This window comes from Hypanus sabinus, chromosome 18, assembly GCF_030144855.1.
Source record: "Hypanus sabinus isolate sHypSab1 chromosome 18, sHypSab1.hap1, whole genome shotgun sequence".
In the NCBI taxonomy this organism is placed as follows: domain Eukaryota; kingdom Metazoa; phylum Chordata; class Chondrichthyes; order Myliobatiformes; family Dasyatidae; genus Hypanus; species Hypanus sabinus.
Window position 1 is genome coordinate 73700368 of NC_082723.1, and position 23376 is coordinate 73723743.

At 42.3% G+C, this 23376-nt stretch overlaps 1 protein-coding gene across 3 annotated transcripts in view; it reads left to right on the forward strand.

Annotated features, from left to right (window-relative positions):
* The window catches only part of txnrd2.2 (thioredoxin reductase 2, tandem duplicate 2), a 201901-nt gene that overhangs the window by 93403 nt on the left and 85122 nt on the right, over positions 1–23376 (forward strand). For all 3 annotated transcript variants that reach the window (XM_059994667.1, XM_059994669.1, XM_059994668.1), the window contains 2 exons: positions 1398–1460; positions 7662–7729. In XM_059994667.1, coding sequence (XP_059850650.1) covers positions 1398–1460; positions 7662–7729 — 131 coding nt within the window. The remainder of the gene's footprint in view (positions 1–1397; positions 1461–7661; positions 7730–23376) is intronic.

The following is a 23376-nucleotide window of genomic DNA, read 5'->3' on the forward strand; positions in this document are numbered from 1 at the left end:
ACAGGCTCTTATCTTGCTAGGAAGTCTCATATGTGGCACTTGGTCAAAGGCCTTCCTAAAATCCAAGTACCACATGTCCACTGCATCTCCTTTGTCTACCCTGCTTGTAATTTCCCCAAAAGATTGCAATAGGTTAGTCAGGCAGGATTTTCCTTTCAGGAAACCATGCTGCCTTTGGCCTATCTTATCATGTGCCTCCAGGTACTCTGTAATCTCATCCCTAACGATTGATTCCAACAATTTCCCAACCACTTATGTCAGGCTAACAGGTCTATAGTTTCCTTTCTGCCGCCTCCCACCCTTCTTATACAGCGAAGTAACATTTGCAATTTTCCAGTCATTCAATACAATGCCCGAATCGTATTGATTTTTGAAAGATCATTGTTAATGCCTCCACAGTCTCTCCAGTTACATCCTTCAGAACCTGAAGGTGCATTCCATCAGATCCGGGAGATTTATCCACCCTCAGACCATTAAGCTCCCTAAGCACCTTCTCAGTCGTAGTTTTCACTGCAAGTATTTCACTTCCCTGACACTGTTAAATGTCCAGTATACTGCAGATGTCTTCCACTATGAAGACTGATGCAAAATACTCGATCAGTTCCTCTGCTACCTTTGAGTCTCTCATTACAATATCTACAGCGTCATTTTCCATTGGTCCTATATCCCCCCTCAACTCTCTTTTACCCTTTATAGACAAAAAAGCTTTCAGTAGCTTCATTGATATTAGTTGCCAGCTTCCTCTCATAATTCATCTTTTCCTTCCTATTGACCTTCTTTATTTACTTATGCAAGTTTTTAAAAGCTTCCCAATCCTCTATCGTTCCACTAGCTTTGACTTCCTCGTATGCCCTCTCTTTTGATTTTACTTTGGCTCTGACTTCACTTGTCAGCCATAGTAATGTCCTTCTTCCATTTGAAAATTTCTTCTTATTTGGAATATATCTGTCTTGCACTTCCCTCATTTTTCCATATCCTCATTTTTCGTAGAAACTCCAGCCATTACTGCTCTGTTGTTTTTCCTGCTCATGTCCCTTTCCAGTCAACCTTGACCAATTCCCCCCTCATGCCATTGTAATTTGGTAAGGAATGAAGGTATGGAAGAACTTCTTCAGCCAGAGATTGGTGAATCCGTGGAACTCTGTGTCACAGGCATCTGTGGAGGCCAAATCATTGTGTATATTTAAGGCAGAAGTTCATAGATTCTTGATTATTCAGGACATGAAACAGGAGATTGGGGCTGAGAGAGAGGATGGATCAGCTGTGATGAAATGTTGGAACAGACTCGATGGGCCAAATGTCCTAATTCTGCTCCTATATCTTATAGTCTTATAATTCTGACCAGTGTGTCCCTTACAACTTTATCTGATTTCTTGAGCAACAAATTATTTTTACAGAGCCTTCTCACAGCCGAAAACATTGTTTTAGCAACTGGAGGAAGACCGAGGTATCCTGCAAATGTAAGTACTTAATTGCTTTGCATTCGATCCATGATATGAATACTTGATAATTTTTTATTCACGCTGTCAAAACTGGCCATTATTAGAAAAAAAATTTGTATGAAGAGAAGAGCATGTCAGAATGTTTTGACTTCCCTTGAGACCAAGTGTTGATAAGCTTGACATTGAACCATATGATGGATGTCTTTATTTCTGCATTACAAAACCAGTCTTTAGCACCCCTCAAGGAGAATGAAAAATTGGACACTTCTCTAAAGGGTGAGAAAGTTTTGACAGGTTCCCAACCTTTAACTGCTCTACATGTCTGCAGATCAGAATCAGGTTTAATATCACTGGCATATGTCGTGAAATTCATTGTTTTTGCGGCAGCAGTACATTGCAATACATAATAATAGTAAAGAAAACGTGAGTAAGTAATGTATTGAATAGTTAAGTAGTGCAAAAATACAAGTAAAAAATTAGTGAGGTAGTGTTTTTTGGATTCAATGCCCATTTAGAAATCAGCCGGCAGAGGGGAAGAAGCTGTTCGTGAATAGTTGAGTGTGTGTCTTAAGGTTTCTGTACCTCCTGCCGGAGGGTAGCAATGAAGACAAGGCATGGCAGGATGATGGGGGTCCTTAATGATGGATGCTGCCTTTCTGAGGCATCGCTTCTTGAAGATACTCTGGACACTACAGAAGCTAGTACCCATAATGGAGCTGACTAACATGCTGTTGAGGGGGGTGACCTGATTGAGGACAACCACAGCAATCGGGTCTCTGGCACTGAGCCTGGTTCTGTGGTGCAGAAGGGAGAGAAGAAGATGAGGAATTCAATAGTCATAGGGGATTCAGTAATAAGGGGAACAGACAGGAGGTTCTGTCGGCCTGATAGAGATGCCGCATGGTGTGTTGCAGAGGGTGTGGTGTGACCCTGTGTATAAGAAATAATATGAAATCATTAGAAAGAGATGACGTAGGATCAGAAGGTGTAGAGTCTCTATGGGTTGAGTTAAGAAACGGCAAGGGTAAAAGGACCCTAATGGCAGTTATATACAGACCTCCCATCAGCAGCCGGGATGTCGATTACAAATTACTGCAGGAGATAGAAAAGGCGTGTCAGAAATGCAATGTCATGATAATCGTTGGGGATTTTAACATGAAAGTGGATTGGGAAAACCAGGCCAGTACTGGACCTCAAGAGAGAGAATTTGTAAAATGTCTAAGGGATGGTTTTTAGAACAGCTTGTTGTTGAGCCCACTGGGATCAGCTGTGCTGGATTAGGTGTTGTGCAATGATCCAGAGGTGTTAAGAGAGTTTACGAATAAGGAACCGTTAGGGAACAGTGATCACAATATAATCGAGCTCTCTTTAAAATTTGAGGAGAAATTAAATTCCAATGTGTCAGTATTTCAGTGAAATAAAGGAAATTACAATGACACGAGAGGGGCACTGGCCGAGGTTGACTGGAAAGGGACACTAGCAGGAAGGACAACAGAGCAGTAATGGCTGGAGTTTCTGTGAAAAATGAGGGAAGTGCAAGACAGATATATTCCAAATAAGAAGGAAGTTTCGAATTGAATAAGGAAACTATCATGGCTGACAAGTGAAGTCAGAGCCAAAGTAAAAGCAAAAGAGAGGGCATACAAGGAAGCCAAAGCCAGTGGGAAGATAGAGGATTGGGAAGCTTTTAAAAGCTTGCGGAAGGAAACTAAGAAGGTCATTAGGAAGGAAAAGATGAATTCTGAAAGGAAGCTGGCGACTAATATCAAAGAAGATACTAAAAGCTTTTTAAAGTATATAAAGGGTAAAAGAGAGTTGAGGGTAGATATAGGACCAATAGAAAATGACGCTGGAGATATTGAAATGAGGGGCACAGAGATGATAGAGGAACTGAATGCATATTTTGCACCAGTCTTCACAGTGGAAGGTATCTGCAGTACACCAGACATTCAAGAATGTTAGAGAAGTGAAGTATGTGCAGTGAAAATTATGACTGAGAAGGTGCTCAGAAAGTTTAATGCACTGAGGGTGGATAAATCTCCTGGATCTGATGGAATACACCCTCAGGTTCTGAGGGAAGTAGATGGAGAGATTGCAGAGGTATTAACAATGATCTTTCAAGAATCGACAGATTCTGGCACTGTACCGGATGACTGGAAAGTTGCAAATGTTACTCTGCTATTTAAGAAGGGTGGAAGGCAGCAGAAAGGAAACTATTAACCTGTAGGCCTGACATCAGTGGTTGGGAAGTTTTTGGAATCAATTGCTAGGGATGAGATTATGGAGTACCTGGAGGCACATGCCAAAGCCAGCATGATTTCCTGAAAGGAAAATGGGCAAAGAAGTGGCAAATGAAATACAGTGTTAGAAAAATGTATGGTCATACACTTTGGTGGAAGAAATAATAGGCAAACTATTATTTAGGTGGTGATAAAATTCAAAATGCAGAGATGCAAAGAGACTTAAGAGTCCTTGTGCAGGATACCCTAAAGGTATCCAAGTTGAGTCAGTGGTGAAGAAGGCAAATGCAATGTTGGTATTCATTTCTACAGGTCTAGAATATAAAAGCTGGGATGTGATGTTGAGGCTCTGTAAGGCATTCGTGAGACCACACTTGGAGTATTGTGTGCGGTTTTGGTCTCCTTATTTTAGAAAGGATATACTGACATTGGAGAGGGTTCAGTGAAGATTCACGAGAATGATTCCAGGAATGAAAGGATAATTGTAGGAGGAATGTTTGGCAGCTCTTGGGCTGTATGCTCTGGAGTTCAGGAGAATGAGGGGGGGGGGATCTCATAGAAACACTCCGAATGTTAAAAGGCCTGAACAAATTAGATATGGCAAAGTTATTTCCCATGGTAGGGGAGTCTAGGACAAGAGGGCATGACTTCAGGATTGAAGGATGTCCATTTAGAACAGAGAAATGGAGAATTTATTAATTCTCTGAAAATTAATTAGTCAGAGGGTGATAAATCTGTGGAATTTGTTGCCATGAGCGGCCGTGGAGGCCAAGTCATTGGGTCCATTTAATGCAGAGAGATAGACAGGTTCTTGATTAGCCAGGGCAACAAAAGGTATGGGGAGAAGGCAGGGGAGTGGGGATGACTGGAAGAATTGGATGGTGGAGCAGATTCGATAGGTCGAATGGCCTACATCTGCTCGTATAGTTTTATGGTTGTTAACGAAAGGCCGAGAGTCAGTGCTTCTGCTGGTTCTTGTGCAAAGGGAGGGGGTTGGAGTGGGCTTTGGGGTTTTGATGTTTCTATCATTCATTCTATTGGGTTTTGTGGATGTCTGTGAAGAGTAAGAATTTCAGGTTGTATACTGCATATATTCTATGATATTAAAATGAACCTTTGAACCTGTGATGTGTTTCACTGTATGTGTTGTACATTTGATAAATAGATCTGAATGTGAAAATTGCTATTGAGTTCAACAAAAATGTTCATAAAATCAGCCCTGGATTAATGAGAAGAGAAAATTTATCTAGTGCTTTCTCCACCTTACTGGAGATCTAGCAACTGACAGCAAGTTTACATACATGGACCAGGTCTTGTCTGTGAGGATGCAGCACCAATACAAGCCCACACATTCTGAGAGGAATCAGCTTCCAAGATCATTGTGAATGCAGAATAAATAAAAGGGGATGATAAAAAATCAAATCAGGGCATTGGCCTTTTTTGAAAATTAATTGCAATAGAAATATGGTAGCCAGGAAATGGAATCAGAATCAGGTTTAATATCACTAGCACATGCCATGAAATTTGTTGTCTTTGCAGCAGCAGTAGAATGCGTTGCATAATAATATAAAAAAGGTGAATTAGTTAAATAAGTAGCACAAAAATAAAAATTAAAGAAGTAGTGAAGTAGCGTTCATGGATTCAATGTCTGTTCTGAACTCGAATGGCAGAGTGGAAGAAGCGAATCCTGACTCGTTGAGTGCCTTCTGGCTCCTGTACCTCCTCCCTGATCGTAGCAGTGAGAACAAGGCATGACCTGGGTGATGGGCGCTTCCTTTTTGAAGCATTGCTCCCTGAAGATGTCCTGTTTACTACGGAGGCAAGCGATGGACCTGACTGAGTTTACAACACTCTGATGCACATTCAAATTCATCTTCAAGAACACGACTCTCATGTTAACCAAAGTTGGATGAGCAACACACACAAAATGCTGGAGGAAATCAGCAAGTCAGGCAGCATCTATGAAAATTAATCTCACCTGCTTATCACCTCCTCTGGATGCCCTTCTCCTTCCCTTTCTCCTAATGTCCACTCTTCTATCCCTCCCATTAGATTCCTTCCTCTCTAGCCCTATACCTTTCCTCCCTACCTGGTTTCGTGTTCTAGTTGAATTCCTTCCACTCCCCAATCCCTTTTTATTCTGACTTCTTCCCCCTTCCTTTAGTGGAATACTTGGGTAGTTATCGTTGCAATTGCATTGAAAGGTGATTTGATAGAGATGATAAGAGGCATAGATAGAATGGACAGCCAGCGCAGAAATGGCTAACGTGATGAGGCATAATTTTAAAGTGATTAGAGGAAAGCATAGGGGGTGTGACAGATGTAATTTTTTTTACAGAAAGTGGTGGGTGGATAGACCACATTGCCAGGAGTGATGGTACAGGCAGATAAATGAAGGACACTTAAAATTCTTGTAGATAGGCACATGGATGAAAAAAAACAGCTATGGGGGTAGGGAAGGGTTAGATAGATCTTTGTGTAGTCACTGTAAATTTATTATCGAAGTATGTATATGTTAGGATATATGGTGGATTCCGGTTAATTGGGCCATCGTTTCATTGGGGCAGTCACTTATTTGAGACAACTCTTAAAGAACAATACCAATTGAGAAAATAGCTGCGATTTCCTTCATTTGTTTGGGACACTATGCCACTTAATTGGGGCAGAAGACTGTTGCTGAACAGTTTCTAACTAGTGTCAATTGCGTGTACTTGACACTGCACCATGCATAGAGCAAACAGTTTTTAAATTGTGTCAGTTGTGTGAGTTTATGTTCAAAACACAGTGAGTTTTTGTTACTGATAGTTGGCAAGAAACAAGCAATTGGACAATTCAAAACTATTTTCCTTAATGCGGTTTTAAGCATTCAGGCTTCAAGATGCCAGAAATGGATAGGAGTGAAAATGAACCAATTTCTTGCTTCAGTTATGGACTACAAAGAATTGGAAGGTATCCAGAATCATCTTGAATATTACAATGAAAATGAAGATTTGGAGGATGCAGTAATTGAAAGCATTGTATGAAGGCAGTTCACTACCTGTATCAGCTGTCTGTGCTGATTTTTTTCATTTAGAATCAATCAAAAGAAATAAAGAGATGACAGTTACTGAGGGGGACGGCCACAGGGGTGCGCTCTACTATCTGAGCTCTTCCCATCCCTTCCCTTACAGTCACCCACTTGTCTAACTCCTGCAGCCTTGGGGTGACTAACTCCTTGTAGCTCTTATCTATCTCCTGCTCACGTTCTCTTATAAGCTATAGGCCATCAAGCCGCAGCTCCAGATCTCAAAAGCTGCATCTCAATGTACCTGGCGCAGGTGTGGCCATCTGGGAGACCTGAAGATTCCCAGGATTCCCACATCTGTCACCCAGAGCAAAATACTAAAGTAAATACAGACATGCTCTCTATTCCTCCAAAAAAAATACAAGGAGAAAAAAATAGTCCACTTACCCACTTAGCTCGCTGAAGTCGAATGAGCCAAAGCTCTACCACTCTGTCTGTGACCGCTCCACTAGGCAGCATCTCCCTTTTGTGCCTGAACCTTCCCAGCTCTCCGGTTATAGCCGAGTTCCCACGAAGCTTTCCCCTTTTAAACCTTGCTCCTGGACCTGTGCAAATCCTCCTCTCTTGGAGTGCTCCATCTCACGATTGATGTGCCGGTAAGGATGCTCCGGGGGCAGCTTGCAGATGTCAGCACACATTCTGGCACTAATGTTGCCCACAAAGCACCAACAAAAGGAATAACAGAGGGAGAACTATGTGGCTCTGCTAATGATTTGATTTGCCATCTGGCTCCCAGTATGCAGAGTATAATCCTATTTGCCGTTTCCAAATTCAGTCTGTGTAATCATATAGAATGGCAATTCTGCAGTAAATATTTTTGGGTCCAGATCTCTCCATCCGGCATGCTGTGTATACTGTTGCAACAGACAACAAAGTTGTGTTTTGACTGCTGAGTGATCATTTATTGTTTGAAAGATTCCAGGGAGTGAGTTTGGCATTTCCAGCGATGACATCTTCTGGCTGCAAGATTCACCTGGGAAAACGTGAGTAAAGGTTCCATTCAGTTGGACATCTGTGAATGTGAATATATTTCACTTGTTAGTACATTGGAAGTGAGAGTACGGTTATGTGGAGTTATTACAGAGAGTTATTAGAGAGTCAGAGAGCTCTCTATAGCACAGAACAGGCCTTTCAGCCCATCTGGTCGATGCCAAACCATTTAAACTGCCTGTCCCATCAACTTGCACCTGGACCTTAGCCCTCCATGCCCCTCCCTTACATGTATCTATCTAAATTTCACTTAAATGTTGCAATCAACCCTGCTTCCATCACCTCCACTGGCAGCTCATTCCACACCTGCACCACCCTATGAATGAAGGAAGGTCCCTTTAAACATTTCACTCTTCACCCTTAACCTATGACTTCTCATCCTAATCTCATCCAATCTCAGTGGAAAAAGCCTGCTTGCATTTACCGTATTTCTCTGGATTTGGATGCCCGTTACACCGCTGGAGTTTAGAGCAGCAATGAAGCTCCTCCTGCTCTGACAGTGTTCAGGGCTTCCTTCATCATGCCAGTAGCTTCCTCTCAGTCTTCCCTGCTGTCAGTAAGCAAGTCCTGGGGGAAGGGAGCTGGGGTGGAGACTCAGGAATGCCGTTGCTCTCAGTTGTAGAAAGATTCTTCATTGCTGCTTCCTTAACAATTTTGTTTGACCAGTCAGGGTAGTTAGCCCTGAGCTGAACTCCCGTACCTGAAGGACTGGTGGACCACTCTTAGTCTGGCTCATACCCTTTGACCTGTTTGTCATGGGTGACCCTTTTAAGAGCCAAAGCATAAAGCCCTGACTCCATCCAACTCTGGGTCATTGAGGCACACAAGCTTCTAAACCACAACAAGGCTGCGCTCCCTTTGGAGGTAACTTATTTGTACCCCTTGTAATTTTGTAAACCCCTACCATATCTCCCCTCTTTCTGTACTCTCTAAGGAATAACGTTCTAACCTAGTCAACCTTTAACCTTTAACTCATGTCCTTAAGACCTGGCAACATTCTTGTAATTTTTCTTTGTACTCTTTCAATCTTATTGATATCTTTCCTGTAGGTAAATGATCAGAACTGCACACAATACTCCAAAAGAGGCCTCATCAGCATTTACACAACGTCTACATAACACCCCAACTCCTGATTTATGAAGCCCAATGTGCCAAAAGCTCTCTTTATGACCCTGTCTACCTGTGACACTACTTTCAGGGAATTATGGATCTATGTTGTCAGAAATGGTCATTAACTGAATTGCCTAGTTAATCAGCTCAATTTCCAATTGTGAATTAAAGATTAAAATTAAAAACGATTAGTTTTATTTATCGAAACATAGTGAAATGCATCATTTGTGTCAATGGCCTGAGGGTGTGCTGGCGGCAGGCTCCAAGTGTTGCCACACCTCTGGCGCCAACATTGCAAGCCTACAACTCACTAACCTGAACCCGTATCCTTGTGGAATGTGGGAGGAAACTCACGTGGTCACAGAGAGAAAGTACTAAATTCCTTACAGACAGCAGCAGGGAATTGTACCCTAATAAGTGGTGCTAAACATAGTGCTATGAACGTTTATAGTGCTAACCGCCATGCTACCACTCTACCCTGATGCAACTGTGCCGCCCAAGAGTTCCAAGATATTCTTGCTCACCCTGCACCTTCGAAAGAATATTCAGGTTGGCCATTTATCTAATGAGCTGATCACAGTGTGCCTAATGCTGACAAAATGTTGAGTCTGTCATTGCTTAAGGCACTGGAATAATAGAGCACAGAGTCTATTTCAAGATCCGGTTTTGGCAGCTTTAAATTCAATTTACTGAAGAGAGCTGAAGTTTGGACAAACTTGTTTATGTGCGATAGATATTTAGAGTAAAGTGACTAATTGTGCTGATGATTAGTTAATAGTGTGCGATTAACGGGCTAATTCAGGATTGTTTAATGTCATTTCCAGCGCACAAGTGTAAAGGATAACAAAATAATTGTTTTTCTGGATCTGATTTAGCACAAAAAAAAACACAATAACAAAATGAAAAATCACAATAAATATAAATACATAATAAAGCTTATATGTATGTAGGATTTTCAAAGGTCTTAGGCACATATATGCCTAGCATATGTTGGGAATGGTGAGTCTGGGGTGCCATGGGAGGGGTGTGGGACAGGTGGCAGAGAAGGAATGCCAGGAGTGGTGGGGTGGGGGTTGCATGGATGCAGACTCACCCAACCCTGAGACACCAGGCAAAGACATTTGATTCCAAACAATTGGCTTATTGATCATTACAGAATGTCTCTCTGGTGCTTCCTACTTCCTCCCCTCTCCCTTCCCCTTTTCCCAAACATGATTCCCCTTTTCCCAATCATGATTCCCCTCTCCCTGCCCCCTTCCCACTCTCAGTCTACAATAGAGACCCATCTCAGAATCAGGTTTATCATCACTCACATATATCTTGAAAATTGTTCTTTTTGTGGCAGCAGTACAGTACAATACATAAAATTACTACAGTACTGTGCAAAAGTCTTAGCTATATATATATACTTTACACTTTTTCACAGTACTGTACATAGATTGATTGTATGTCTATATAGTGACACTAAGCACAGGAGTGTCTGTACATTAGGTGACTCTGATAGGGAATGATAAAGTGGTGGTGGTTGGGGGTGTGGAGGCATTGATCAGCTTTACTGTGTGACAAAAGTAACTTTCTTTGAATGTGGTGGCTCTGGCCTGGATGCTGCATTGCCACCTCCCTGAAGGAAGTGGAAGTGGGCTAGTAATACCAAAATAGTACTCTGTGGATAAACGGATAGCAAAATGGTGGCAGGAAGTTGCCACATACAATGGAATGAAAAAAAATTACATTCCAAATTTTACAGGACTTTTTAGGAAATCTTGACTTCTTTCTCTCTCACTTTAATTGGTGCCTGTGTAACTTGAAATTCTGAGTTACCCGGTTAAACAGGTTATAATTAAAAAGGTCAGGGTTCTGGGATTAATCTGGATCGGGGCTATTCTAGTCTTTCACATGTGGCTTGTCCTTAACCCTTTTTAAGATAAGGAAATATCAGTCTTTTTAGAAGGTTGAAATTCTGTTGTTCTGTAGATAATCCACAGTGTAGGTTTCTGTGCAAGGCTGTAGTGTAATGTTTGTAACACAAGATCTGTTGGCTTGTTGGCCCAATATTACACACTTAGTAACTGCTGCCATGTCTCCCAGTAAAAAGGTTGAAATTTAATTTGATTTGATCTTTTCCCCCTTCCCACTTATTCTATTCCCCACTCTGGCGTTTTCTTACCTCTTCTTCTCACCTGCCTAAAACCTCCCGCTTGTGCTCCTCCTCCTTCTGTTCTCTCATAGTCCACTCTCCTCTTCTATCAGATTCCTTCATCTTCAGCCCTTTGTCTTTTCCACCTATCACGTCCCAGCGTCTTACTTCATACCCCTCTTCCCATACCTACCTGGTTTTACCAATCAGCTTCTGGCTTGTCCTTCTTCCCCTCCCCTCACTTTCTTACTCTGGCATCTTTCCCCCTTCCTTTCCAGTCCTGATGAAGGGTCTTGGCCCATAATATCGACTGTTTATTCATTTCCATGTATGTTCTCTGACCTACTGAGTTCCTGCAGCGCTGTGTGTATTGCTCTGGATTCCCAGCATCTGCAGAGCCTCTTGTGTTTCTGCTTATGATTTGAAATGTTTCTTCTTGGGAGAAGGGGAGGAGTAAAATAAAAAATGTGAACTTTGAGAATGATCTCCTGTAAGTAGTAATAAACATGTAAGAAAAAAATACTCTTCAATTTTTCCTCCCGATTTTTTTTGGAAAAAAGCACGTAATGCTAATAATTTACCAGTTAATGAATATCTTGTGAGGCTTGATGGATGACATAGTTTGTTGTTCTAATCCTTTAAGTGATATGTCAAAAGGAACTTCCAGTGCTTTTAGTTATATTTAGCTTTTTGCCTTAGGATGGTTATAGGCTGCAATTACTTTAAGGATCATCAGATTTCCTACGGCACACTCATTCAAGGCTTGCATATGGTTTCAAAGTGTCTTTCTATATCTCGTGCAACTTGAGTTTGACTTTTAGTCTTGATCGTGTCAAGTGTGTGAAGCTTACCTTTCACAGAGAAAGATTTTCTTTTTCTAACAGTTGTTCCATTTTGAGCAAAAAAAAGGTCCAATGACTCACACAAAATGCTGGTGGAACACAGCAGGCCAGGCAGCATCTGGTCAAGACCCTTTGTCAGGACTAATGGACAAAAGAGTTAGTAAGACATTTGGAAGTGGGAGGGGGAGGGAGAGACCCAAAATGATAGAAGACAGGAGGGGGAGGGATGAAGCCAACAGCTGGAAAGTTGATTGGCAAAAGGGAGACAAGGCTGGAGAAGGAGGAGTATAGATTGACATGGACATGGAGTACAATGACTTATCACATTATATCCGAATTCACATAAAATCAAGGTTTCACTGTAGTTCTCTGGAGACTTAACCTACAGCAGGAGACAACAGAAGGATAATTAAACTAATTAAACAAGACATTACGACCATAAGACATAGGAGCAGAATTAAGCCATTCTGCCCATCAATTCAGCTCAGCCATTCCATCATGGCTGATCCCAGATCCCACTCAAACACACACACCTGCCTTCTTGCCATATCCTTTGTTGTCCCAACCGATGAGGAAACTATCAACTTCTGCCTTAAATATACCCACAGACTTGGCTTCTGCCGCAGTCTGTGACTGCATTCCATAGATTCTACTCTCTGGCTCAAAAAATTCCTCCTTACCTCTGTTTTAAAAGGTTGCCCCTTAATTTTGTGGCTGTGCCCTCTAGTTCTGGATACCCCCACCACAGGAAACATCCTCTCCACAACCACCCTATCCAGCCCTTTCAACATTCGGTAGGTTTCAAAGAGATCTCCCACATTCTACATTCCACTGAGTACAGGCCCAGAGCTGCCAAATGTTCCTCATAGGTTCACCCTTCATTCCTGGAATCATCCTCGTGAACCTCCTTTGGACTCTCTCCAAAGTACATCCTTTCTGAGAAAAGGGGCCTAAAACTGTTGATAATACTCCAAGTGCAGCCTGACTGGTGTCTTATAAAGCCTCAGCCTTATCTCCTTCTTTTAGTATTCTATTCCACTTGAAATAAATGCTAACATCGCATTTGACTTCTTTACCACAGACTCAAACGGTAAAATAACCTTCTGGGAGTCTTGCACGAGGACTCCTAAGTTTGTCTGCACCTCTTATGTTTGAACCTTCTCCCCATTTAGATAATATTTTCCTTTTACCAAAATGCATTATCATACATTTCCCAACACTATTCCATCTGTCATTTTTTTCCCCATTCTTCCAATTTGTCTAAGTCCCTGCTGAATCACATTTCTTCCTCAGCACTACCTACCCCTCCACCTATTTTCGTATCATTAGCAGACTTTCCTACAAAGTCATTAATTCCATTATCCAAACCATTGACAAACAATGTGAAAAGCATCAGTCCCAATACTGACCCCTGAGGAACACCACTAGTCTCTGGCAGCCAATCGGAAAAAGCCGCCTTTGTTTCCACTCGCTGCCTCCTGCCTGTCAGCCATTGTTCTATCCATAGCAGTATCTTTCCTGTAATGCCATAGGATTTTAATCTTTGTAAGCAGCCTCATGTGCGGCACCTTATCAAATGCCTTCTGAAAATCCAAATAAATTACATCCACTGCCTCTCCTTTGTCCACCCTGCTTGTTACTTCCTCAAAGAACTCCAACAGATTTGTCAGGCAAGATTTCCCTTCACAGAAACCATGCTGACTTTGACTTATTATATCATTAGTCCCCAAGTATTCCGAAACCTCATCCTTAATAATAGACTCCAACACTTTCCCAACTACGTACCGAGGTTAGGCTAACTGGCCTATAATTTCCTATCATTTGCCTTCCTCCTTAAAGAGCAGAGTGACATTTGCAAACTTTCAGTCCTCTGGGACCATGCCAGAATCAAGTGATTCTTGAAAGATCATGACCAATGCATCTGTTATCTCTTCAGCAGCCTCTCTCAGGACTCTGGGATGTAGTCCATCTGGACCAGGTAACTTGTCCACCTTAGGACCTTTGGGTTTGCCGAGCACTTTTCCCTTGTAATAGCAATGGCACTCACTCCTGCTCCCTGACACTCACGGATCTGTGGCAAACTGCTAGTGTCTTCCACAGTGAAGAGAGATGTAAAGTACTTATTAAGTTCATTTGCCATTTTTTGTTCCCCATTACTACCTCACCAGCATCATTTTCCAGCCTCACCTCCCTTTTATTCTTTATAAAGCTGAAAAAAAAACTTTTAATACCCTGCGTTATATTATTGGCTAGTTTGCTTTCATATTTCATCTTTTCCCTTCTTAAAGCTTTTCTACTTTCCTTTTGTTGGATTTTAAAAGCTTCCCAATCATTCAACTTCCCATTCACTTTCGCTACCATATATGCCCTTTCCTTGGATTTTATGCAGTCCTTAACTTCCCTTGTCAGCCATGGTGGCCTACTCCTGCCATTTGAGAACAACTTCTTCTGTGGGACACACAGTATCCTGCGCCTTGTGAACTATTCCCAGAAGCTTCAGTCATCTCTGCTCTGCCTTCACTCCTGCCAATATCCTCCTCCAATCCACCTAGACAAGTTCCCCTCTCATGCCTCTGTAATTCCCTTTATTCCATTGTAATACTGACTTATGCTTCTCCATCTCAAATTGCAGTAGGAATTCAATTATATTATGATCACTGCCTCCTCAGGTTTCCTTTATGTTAAGCTCCCTAATAAGATCTGGGTTATTACACAACACACAATCTAAGGTGGCCTTTAGCACAAGCTGCTCTAAAGCTTTCTTGTAGGCATTCAACAAATTCTCTCTCTTGCAATCTGACACAAAACTGATTTTCCCAATCCCCTTGCATATCAAAGTCCCCCATTACAATTGTGTCATTACCCTTATTACATTCCTTTTCCAGCTCCCTTTGCAATTTCAGTCCCATTCTCGGCTACTATTCGGAGCCCAACAGACAGAGGTAAGGAACAATGCAGAAAGAAAAATATAGTCACTGCATATGTAGCTGGAGTTTCAGATAAACTCAGAAGGATTTTCAGCAAATATCAAATCCCTGTGGCTTTCAAACCTACAAATACACTCAGATAAAAACTCATCCACCCCAAGGATCCTACACCCAAACATAAACAGAACAAACTCGAGGAAATCTGCAGATGCTGGAAATTCAAACAACACACACAAAATGCTGGTGGAACACAGCAGGCTAGGCAGCATCTATAGGGAGAAGCACTGTCGACGTTTCGGGCCGAGATCCTTCGTCTGGACTAACCGAAAGGAAAGATAGTAAGAGATTTGAAAGTAGAGGGGGAGGGGGAAATGCGAAATGATAGGAGAAGACCGGAGGGGGTGGGATGAAGCTAAGAGCTGGAAAGGTGATTGACAAAAGTGATACAGAGCTGGAGAAGGGAAAGGATCATGGGATGGGAGGCCTCAGGAGAAAGAAGGGAGGGGGGAGCACCAGAGGGAGATGGAGAACAGGCAAACAACTAAATATGTCAGGAATGGGGTAAGAAGGGGAGGGCGGGCATTAACAGAAGTTGGAGAAGTCAATGTTCATGCCATCAGGTTGGAGGCTACCCAGCCGGTATATAAGGTGTTGTTCCTCCAACCTGAGTTTGGATTCTTTTTGACAGTAGAGGAGGCCATGGATAGACATATCAGAATGGGAATGGGATGTGGAATTAAAATGTGTGGCCACTGGGAGATCCTGCTTTCTCTGGCAGACTGAGCGTAGGTGTTCAGCGAAACGGTCTCCCAGTCCTACACCCAAACATAAACAGAACAATATCATATATGCTTTCCAACACAATGAGAACTGCACAGATCTGTATATCGGCCAGACAAAACAACTTCACAAAGGGATGGCCCAGCACAGGAGGGCTAACACCTCAGGTCAGGACCCGGCTGTATATCTACACCTAAAGGACAAGGGGCACTCCTTTGATGATAATAATGTGCACATTTTGGACAGGGAGGACAGGGGTTAAAGGAGCCATCTTCATCAAACTGAAAAACCCACCCCTGACACCACCTATCAGCTACTTACAATGCAGTCCTAACATCTTTACCCCAGCGTCTCCACAACGGTTCACACCTCATGCAAAGATAAGACTAGTGACCCTCTCATTACTTGTATGACACTTAATGATCCTCATGTGATTGCTATACCTTTAAACAACTCAGAGTTTATAAGCTGGAAAACTACCCACCATGGATCAGAACTGAAGAGGCCTCTGGGATGAGTGGCAAAACGTCTTCTAGGCAACACAGCAAATCCAGTTGTCTCTGCAGCTCGTTTTGGTCCTGTGCAGTGTGCCTCCCCCCCACCAGTTGTCTCTGCAGCTCGTTTTGGTCCTGTGCAGTGTGCCTCCCCCCCACCAGTTGTCTCTGCAGCTCGTTTTGGTCCTGTGCAGTGTGCCTCCCCCCCACCAGTTGTCTCTGCAGCTCGTTTTGGTCCTGTGCAGTGTGCCTCCCCCCCACCAGTTGTCTCTGCAGCTCATTTTGGTCCTGTGCAGTGTGCCTCCCCCCCACCAGTTGTCTCTGCAGCTCGTTTTGGTCCTGTGCAGTGTACCTCCCCCCCACCAGTTGTCTCTGCAGCTCGTTTTGGTCCTGTGCAGTGTGCCTCCCCCCCACCAGTTGTCTCTGCAGCTCGTTTTGGTCCTGTGCAGTGTGCCCCCCCCCCCACCAGTTGTCTCTGCAGCTCGTTTTGGTCCTGTGCAGTGTGCCTCCCCCCCACCAGTTGTCTCTGCAGCTCGTTTTGGTCCTGTGCAGTGTGCCTCCCCCCCACCAGTTGTCTCTGCAGCTCATTTTGGTCCTGTGCAGTGTGCCTCCCCCCCACCAGTTGTCTCTGCAGCTCGTTTTGGTCCTGTGCAGTGTGCCTCCCCCCCACCAGTTGTCTCTGCAGCTCGTTTTGGTCCTGTGCAGTGTGCCTCCCCCCCACCAGTTGTCTCTGCAGCTCGTTTTGGTCCTGTGCAGTGTGCCTCCCCCCCACCAGTTGTTGATGCAGCCAATTAGAATGTTCTCCTTGGTAGATTTGCAGAAATTTGCGAGTGCCTTTTGTGACAAACCAAATCCCCTCAAATTCTAATGAAATATAGCCACTGTTGTTCCTTCTTTTGTAGCTCTATTGGGGGCAGGATAGATCCTCAGAGATATTGACACCGGATATTGAAGTTGCTCGTTCTCTCCACCTTAATAAATTTTCTTTGAACTTTGGTAGTGTGGGACTAAAAGATATCCCCAAACATTTATTCAAGTACAACAAAAACAGAAACTGCTTGAAGCATGTAAGGTCTTTGACCCGTTACATTAATTCTGTTCCTTTTTCCACAGATGCTGCTTGACCTGCTGAGTAGTTCCCACAGTTTCTGTTTACATTCCAGCATCTGCAGTTTCATTGTTGTAGAGTCAATCATAATAGGGTAAAAAAATGCAGTTAAAATAATGGCAACTCACACCATTAGTCGAACAAAATGTTTTTAAACTGGAGCTCCGAGAGACTTGCCGAATAATGGAAGCTTCTCTTTGATGTTGTGTGGAATTCAGCTCTGGAATTTTCAATGCAATTTGAGCTCACAGTGCTGAATTTAATTTAATAAACAATGTCATGTCATCAACTAAGTCTCTTTTTACTATAATTGGCTTTTGAATTTTTTAAAAATTGATGTCTGGACTACCAGCTTTAATCGGATTTGGTCTTATCAGAAAATCACTGACTTGTTTCGTGCACATGCACAGCATGGAGACTGCAAAGACTGAAGAAATAACAAACATAGGAGATCAGCAGATGCTGGAAATCCAGAGCAATGCTCACACAGAATGCTGGAGGGGCTCTGGTGTTTAAAATAGTGATTTTGTGTTAGTGGGTTCATTAAGAAATATAAAAACAATAATTAGTGCCAAAAGACAGCAAATACTGAGGGCTTGTTCATGGGTTCACAGACTGTTCAGAAGTCTGATCGTAGAGGGGAAGAAGCTGTTACTGAAATGTTGAGTGTGTGCTTTTGGGCTCCTGTACTTCCTCCCTGGTGTAGTCGTGAGAAGCGGGCATGGTGGGGGTACATAAAGATGGATACTGCCTTCTGAGGCACCGCTTTTTGAAGAGGTCTTCAGTAGTAGGGAGACTACTTCCCATGATGGAGATGGCTGTGTCTATGACCCTCTGCAGCTTTTTTACATTCTGTGCATTGCAGCCTCTGAACCAGGAAGTGATGCCACTAGTCAAGATGTTCTCCATGGTACAGTGAGACACCAAATCTCCTCAAACTCCAAATGAAGTGGCGTGCCTTCTTCATGTTTATGTTAGGGAATACAGATCTGAGCTGTTTAAAATCTCTTGATAGAACCACTCTCACATCCTAGGAATTAGTGTGAATATCTATAGGACTGTCGCCATTGCTGCTATATTGCTGTTTGGGTAAGGGGACCAAACAAGTGTAGTCTCACCAACACCCTGTGCAGCTGCCACAGAGCTTTCCTACAGTATTAGGTACATATATATAGCTGGGGTGCCTAAGACTTTTGCACAGTAGTGTAATCATTTTATATATTGCACTGTACTGCCACAAAAAAAAACAAATTTCATGACTTTTGAGTGATGATAAACCTGATTCTTATATGGGTCTCTACTGTGGATTGAGAGTGGGAAGGGGACAGGGAGAGGGGAATCATGGTTGGGAAATGGGGGAATGAGTGGGAAGCACCAGAGAGAAATTTGGTAGTGACCAATAAATCTGTCAGATTTACAAACTCACTCTCTACTTCATGTCGACAAATATAGTACTGAGCAAAAGTCTTAGGCACCCTAGATATATGTGCAGTGCCTATAAAAGGTATTCACTTCTCCCTTGGAATTTTTCATGTTTTATTGTTTTACAACATTAAACCACAGTGAATTTAATTTGGCTTTTTTGACACTGATTAACAGCAAAAGGCTTTTGAGTCAAAGTAAAATCAGATCTCTACAAAGTGATCTAAATTAATTACAAACATAAAAGTCAAAATAGTTTATTGCATAAGTATTCATCCCCCTTTAATATGACACACCAAATCAACACTGGCACAGCCAATTGGTTTTCGAAGTCACATAATTAGTTAAATAGAGATCTGTTTTTGGAGACCTGTGTGCAGTCACAGGTGTCCAAAAATGTGTTTCAATGGATTCCTGTATCGGGAAGGTCCAACTGCTGGTGAGTCAGTATCCTGGCAAAAACTACACCATTAAGACAAAAGAACACTCCAAGCAACTCCGTGAAAAGGTTGTTGAAAAGCAGAAGTCAGGAGATGGACACAAGAAAATTTCCAGGTCACTGAATATCCCTTGGAGTACAGTTAAGTTGATCATAAGAAACGGAAAGAATATGACAGAGCTGTAAATCTGCATAGAGTAGGCAATCCTCAAAAACTGAGTGACCCTGCAAGAAGGGTTGAGGGAAGCCACAAAAAGACCTATGACATTGCTGGAGGAGTTCAAGCTTCAGTGGCTGAGATGGGAGACACTGTGCATACAGGAACAGTTGCCTGGGTGCTTCATCAGTTGCAGCTTTATGGGAGAGTGATAAAGAGAAAGCCACTGTTGATAAAAAGCTCACATGAAATTTTGGCTGAAGTTTGCCAGAAGGCATGTGGGAGACTCTGAAGTCAGCTGGAAGAAGGTTCTAGGTTCTGATGAAACCGAAATTGAGGTTTTTGGCCATCAGACTAAATGCTATGTTTGGCGTAAGCCAAACACTGCATATCATCAGAAACACACCATCCCTACCGTGAAGCATAGTGGTGGCTGAATCACGCTATGGGGTTGCTTCACTGCAGCAGGCCCTGGAAGGCTTGTGAAGGTAGAGGGTAAAATGAATGCAGCAAAATACAGGGAAATCTTGGAGGAAAACCTGATGCAGGCTGAAAGAAAACTGTGACTTGTGACTTTATTTCTTACATCCTTAACATACATGAGGACTAAAAATCTTTGTTACATCTCTGTCTAAATGTGCAATGTGCAATTTATAGTGATTTGTAATAAATAATTATTATAGCATGGAAATACAATTGTATCAGCATGAATTAATCAGTCTGATGACCTGGTGGAAGAAGCTGGCCTGGATCCTGTTGGTCTTGGCCTTTATGCTGCGGTACCGTTTCCCAGATGGAAGCAGCGGGAACAGTTTGTGGTTGGAGTGACTCAGGTCCCCAATGATCCTTTGGGCTCTTTTTACACACCTGTCTCTGTAAATGTCCTGAATAGTGAGAAGGTCACATCTACAGATGTGCTGGGCCATCCGTACCACTCTCTGCAGAGTCCTGCAATTGAGGAAAGTACAGTTTCTGTACCAGGCAGTGATGCAGCCAGTCTGGATGCTCTCAATTGTGCTCCTGAAGAACGTCATTTTCCAGTAGGACAATGATCCCAAGCATAAAGCCAAAGCCACACAAGAATGGCTTAAAAATGACAAACTTAATGTCCTGGAGTGGCCAAATCAGAGTTCAGACCTCAATCCAATTGAGAATTTGTGGCTGGACTTGAAAAGGGTTGTTCACTCATGATCCCTACAGAATCTGACAGAGCTTGAGCAGTTTTTTAAAGAAGAATGGGGAAAAATTGCAGTCCAGATGTTCAGAGCTGATAGAGACCTATCCACACTGGGTGACTCACGGCTGTAACTGCTGCCAAAGGTGCATCTACTAAATACTGACTCGAAGGGGCTGAGTAATTATGCAATCAATTATTTTGTGTTTTATATTTGTCATTAATTTAGAACTTTCTGTAGTGATCTGTTTTCACTTCGACATGGAAGACTGTTGATCAGTGTCAAAAAGGCCAAATTAAATCCATTGTGATTCAATGTTGTAAAACAATAAAACATGAAAGCTGATGGGGATGGGGGAGAATGCCTTGTATAGACACTGTATGTGCCTAAGACTTTTGCACAGTATTGTAGATTTAAACTCCAGCCCTTTTACAATAAAACACACGAGGCTATTTGTCACTTTATCTGCTTGCTAGATCTGCCTGCTAATCTTTTGTAATTTGAGGACTTAGCACATAGAATATAATATGGAAAAATATGAGGTTTTCTTTGAAGTAAGAAATAGGCAGAATAATTTGTAAATAGCGGAAGATTGAAAGATGTTGATGTTCCATTGTTTCAGATCTCTGCCTGAAATAATTGACCTGTTATCTCTACAGAAGGCAGTGAACCTGATGTATCCGTGTCTTTATTCCTCTGAATTGGATTTTCTATATTTTATTTACAAATTTCGATAAAGTGGCTTTTTCCTTTTTTTTAGTTGTTGCTATTTTGTTGTTTGGCACTAGATGGCAGTAATTGTCCATCGTTTAAAGGCCCTGACTTCATCAGGGTGAAATCAAAGGCCAATGTTCTCTGAAGCCCAGTGAGCCAGAAAAACAAAATAAAAATACTGATTTTCTTTTGTGTATGTCAGTACTTTGAAATTCTTGAAGCTGTCTACAGTTTGTAACTAACAAGGTGAAATTAATCATGTTGAGGACTGCTAATACAGTACTGTGCAAAAGTCTTAGGTACACACATATATGTAGCTAGGGCACCTAAAACTTCTGCACACAGTACTGTAGTAATTTAATGTACACTGTACAGCTGCTGCTGCAAAAAAAAAAAATCATGACAAATGTGAGTGATGATAAAACTGATTCTGATATGGGTCTCCATTGGGACTGAGAGTAGTGGTAAGGGAGCAGAGAGAGGGAATGGGAGCATGGCTGGGAAAAGGGAAAGGGAGACGGGAGGGAGTTGGAAGCTCCAGCGAGACATTGTAATGATCAATAAACCAACTATTTGTAATCAATTGACCTTGCCTGATGTCTCAGGGCTGGGTGGGTCAGCATCCACACCACCCCCACCACCCCCTCCCCACCCCCGGCACTCCTCTGCCACCAGTCCCACATCCCTGCTGTGGCGCTTCACTCTCGTCATTCCCAACATCTTCTGTTCTTACCAGATTTATGAACTTGCTCTCCACTTCACATTGACAAATACAGTTCTCCGTAAAAGTCTTAGGTACCTGCGCTATATATATGTGCCTAAGATTTTTGCGCAACACTGTAGTTGGCGGTTATGATTTTACACACAGTAGATCTTATTTCTAATTCTACTTTTGTCTGGTTGCTGTTGATACAGGTTTTAACAGAGCAGAGGAGGTGTATTGCTGTTTACATTGTCACATTCCTGCCGTAATAGTAGGACTAAACCTTGAGGCGTTACAGTACTTTTTTCTGCGCTTGTCAGCAATTATGACTACAGTTTGCCTAGAATGTTGTGTTGTATGATCTAAACATACAGTTGGCTAATTTTATTTTCAGCTTGTTTCAAGGCACTTTCTATACATGTTTAAAAGTTTTATCTTATTGAGACAGAGCTTGGAGTAAACCCTTCTGACCCTTTGAGCCATGCCGCCCAGCAGCTCCCGATTTAAGCCCAGCCTAATCATGGGACAATTTACAATGACCAATTAACTTACTAACCAGTATGTCTTTGGACTGTGGGAGCAAACAGGAGCACCCAGAGGATACCCTCGCTGTCACTGGGAGAACACACAAGCTCCTTAGAGGCATTGATGGGAATTAAACCCAGGTCGTTGGTTATGTAAGGCATTGTGCTAACCACTATGCTACCGTGTGATGGGAATTAAACCCAGGTCGCTGGTAATGTAAGGCATTGTGCTAACCATTATGCTATCCTGCTGTTCCATGTACTTTTGTTACATTATTGCTAGAAATAGAGTGAGCAGCCTCAAGTTTCTGGGTGTCAAGATCTCTGAGGATCTAACCTGGTCCAAACATATTGATGCAATTGTAAAGAAGGCAAGACAGCGACTATACTTCATTAGGAGTTTTAAGAGATTTGGCATTCAACAAATACACTCAAAAACTTCAATAGTTGTACTGCGGAGAGCATTCTGACAGGCTGCATCACTGTCTGGTATGGAGGGGCTACTGCACAGGACTGAAAGTAGCTGCAGAGGGTTGTAAATTTAGTTAGCTTCATCTTGAGTACTAGTCTACAAAGTATCCAGGATATCTTCACAGTGCGGTGTCTCAGAAAGGCAGTGTCAGTTATTTAGGACCTCCAGCACCCAGGGCATGCCCTTTTCTCACTGTTACCATCAGAAAGGAGGTACAGAAGCCTGAAGGCACACACTAAGCGATTCAGGAACAGCTTCTTCCCCTCTGCCATCCAATTCCTAAATGGCTATTGAACCCATGAACAATACCTCACTTTTTTTATATACATTATTTCTGTTTTTGCACAATTTATGATCTATTCGAACCACGTTTACTGTAATTGATTTACTGCATTATTTATTATTTTTTCTTCTAGATTATGTATTGTATTGAACTGCTGCTGCCAAGTTAACAAATTTCACATCACATGCCGGTGATAATAAACCTGATTCTGAAATCAAATTATTACTTGTACCTTTGGTTGGAAAGTGGATGAACTTTTTCTGATATCAAGACGGTGAATTTTGAAAACCTCTCAGTCTGTGTGTTCCTCAGCGTTGCAGGTGTATATACGTACACTCAGTGGCCACTTTATT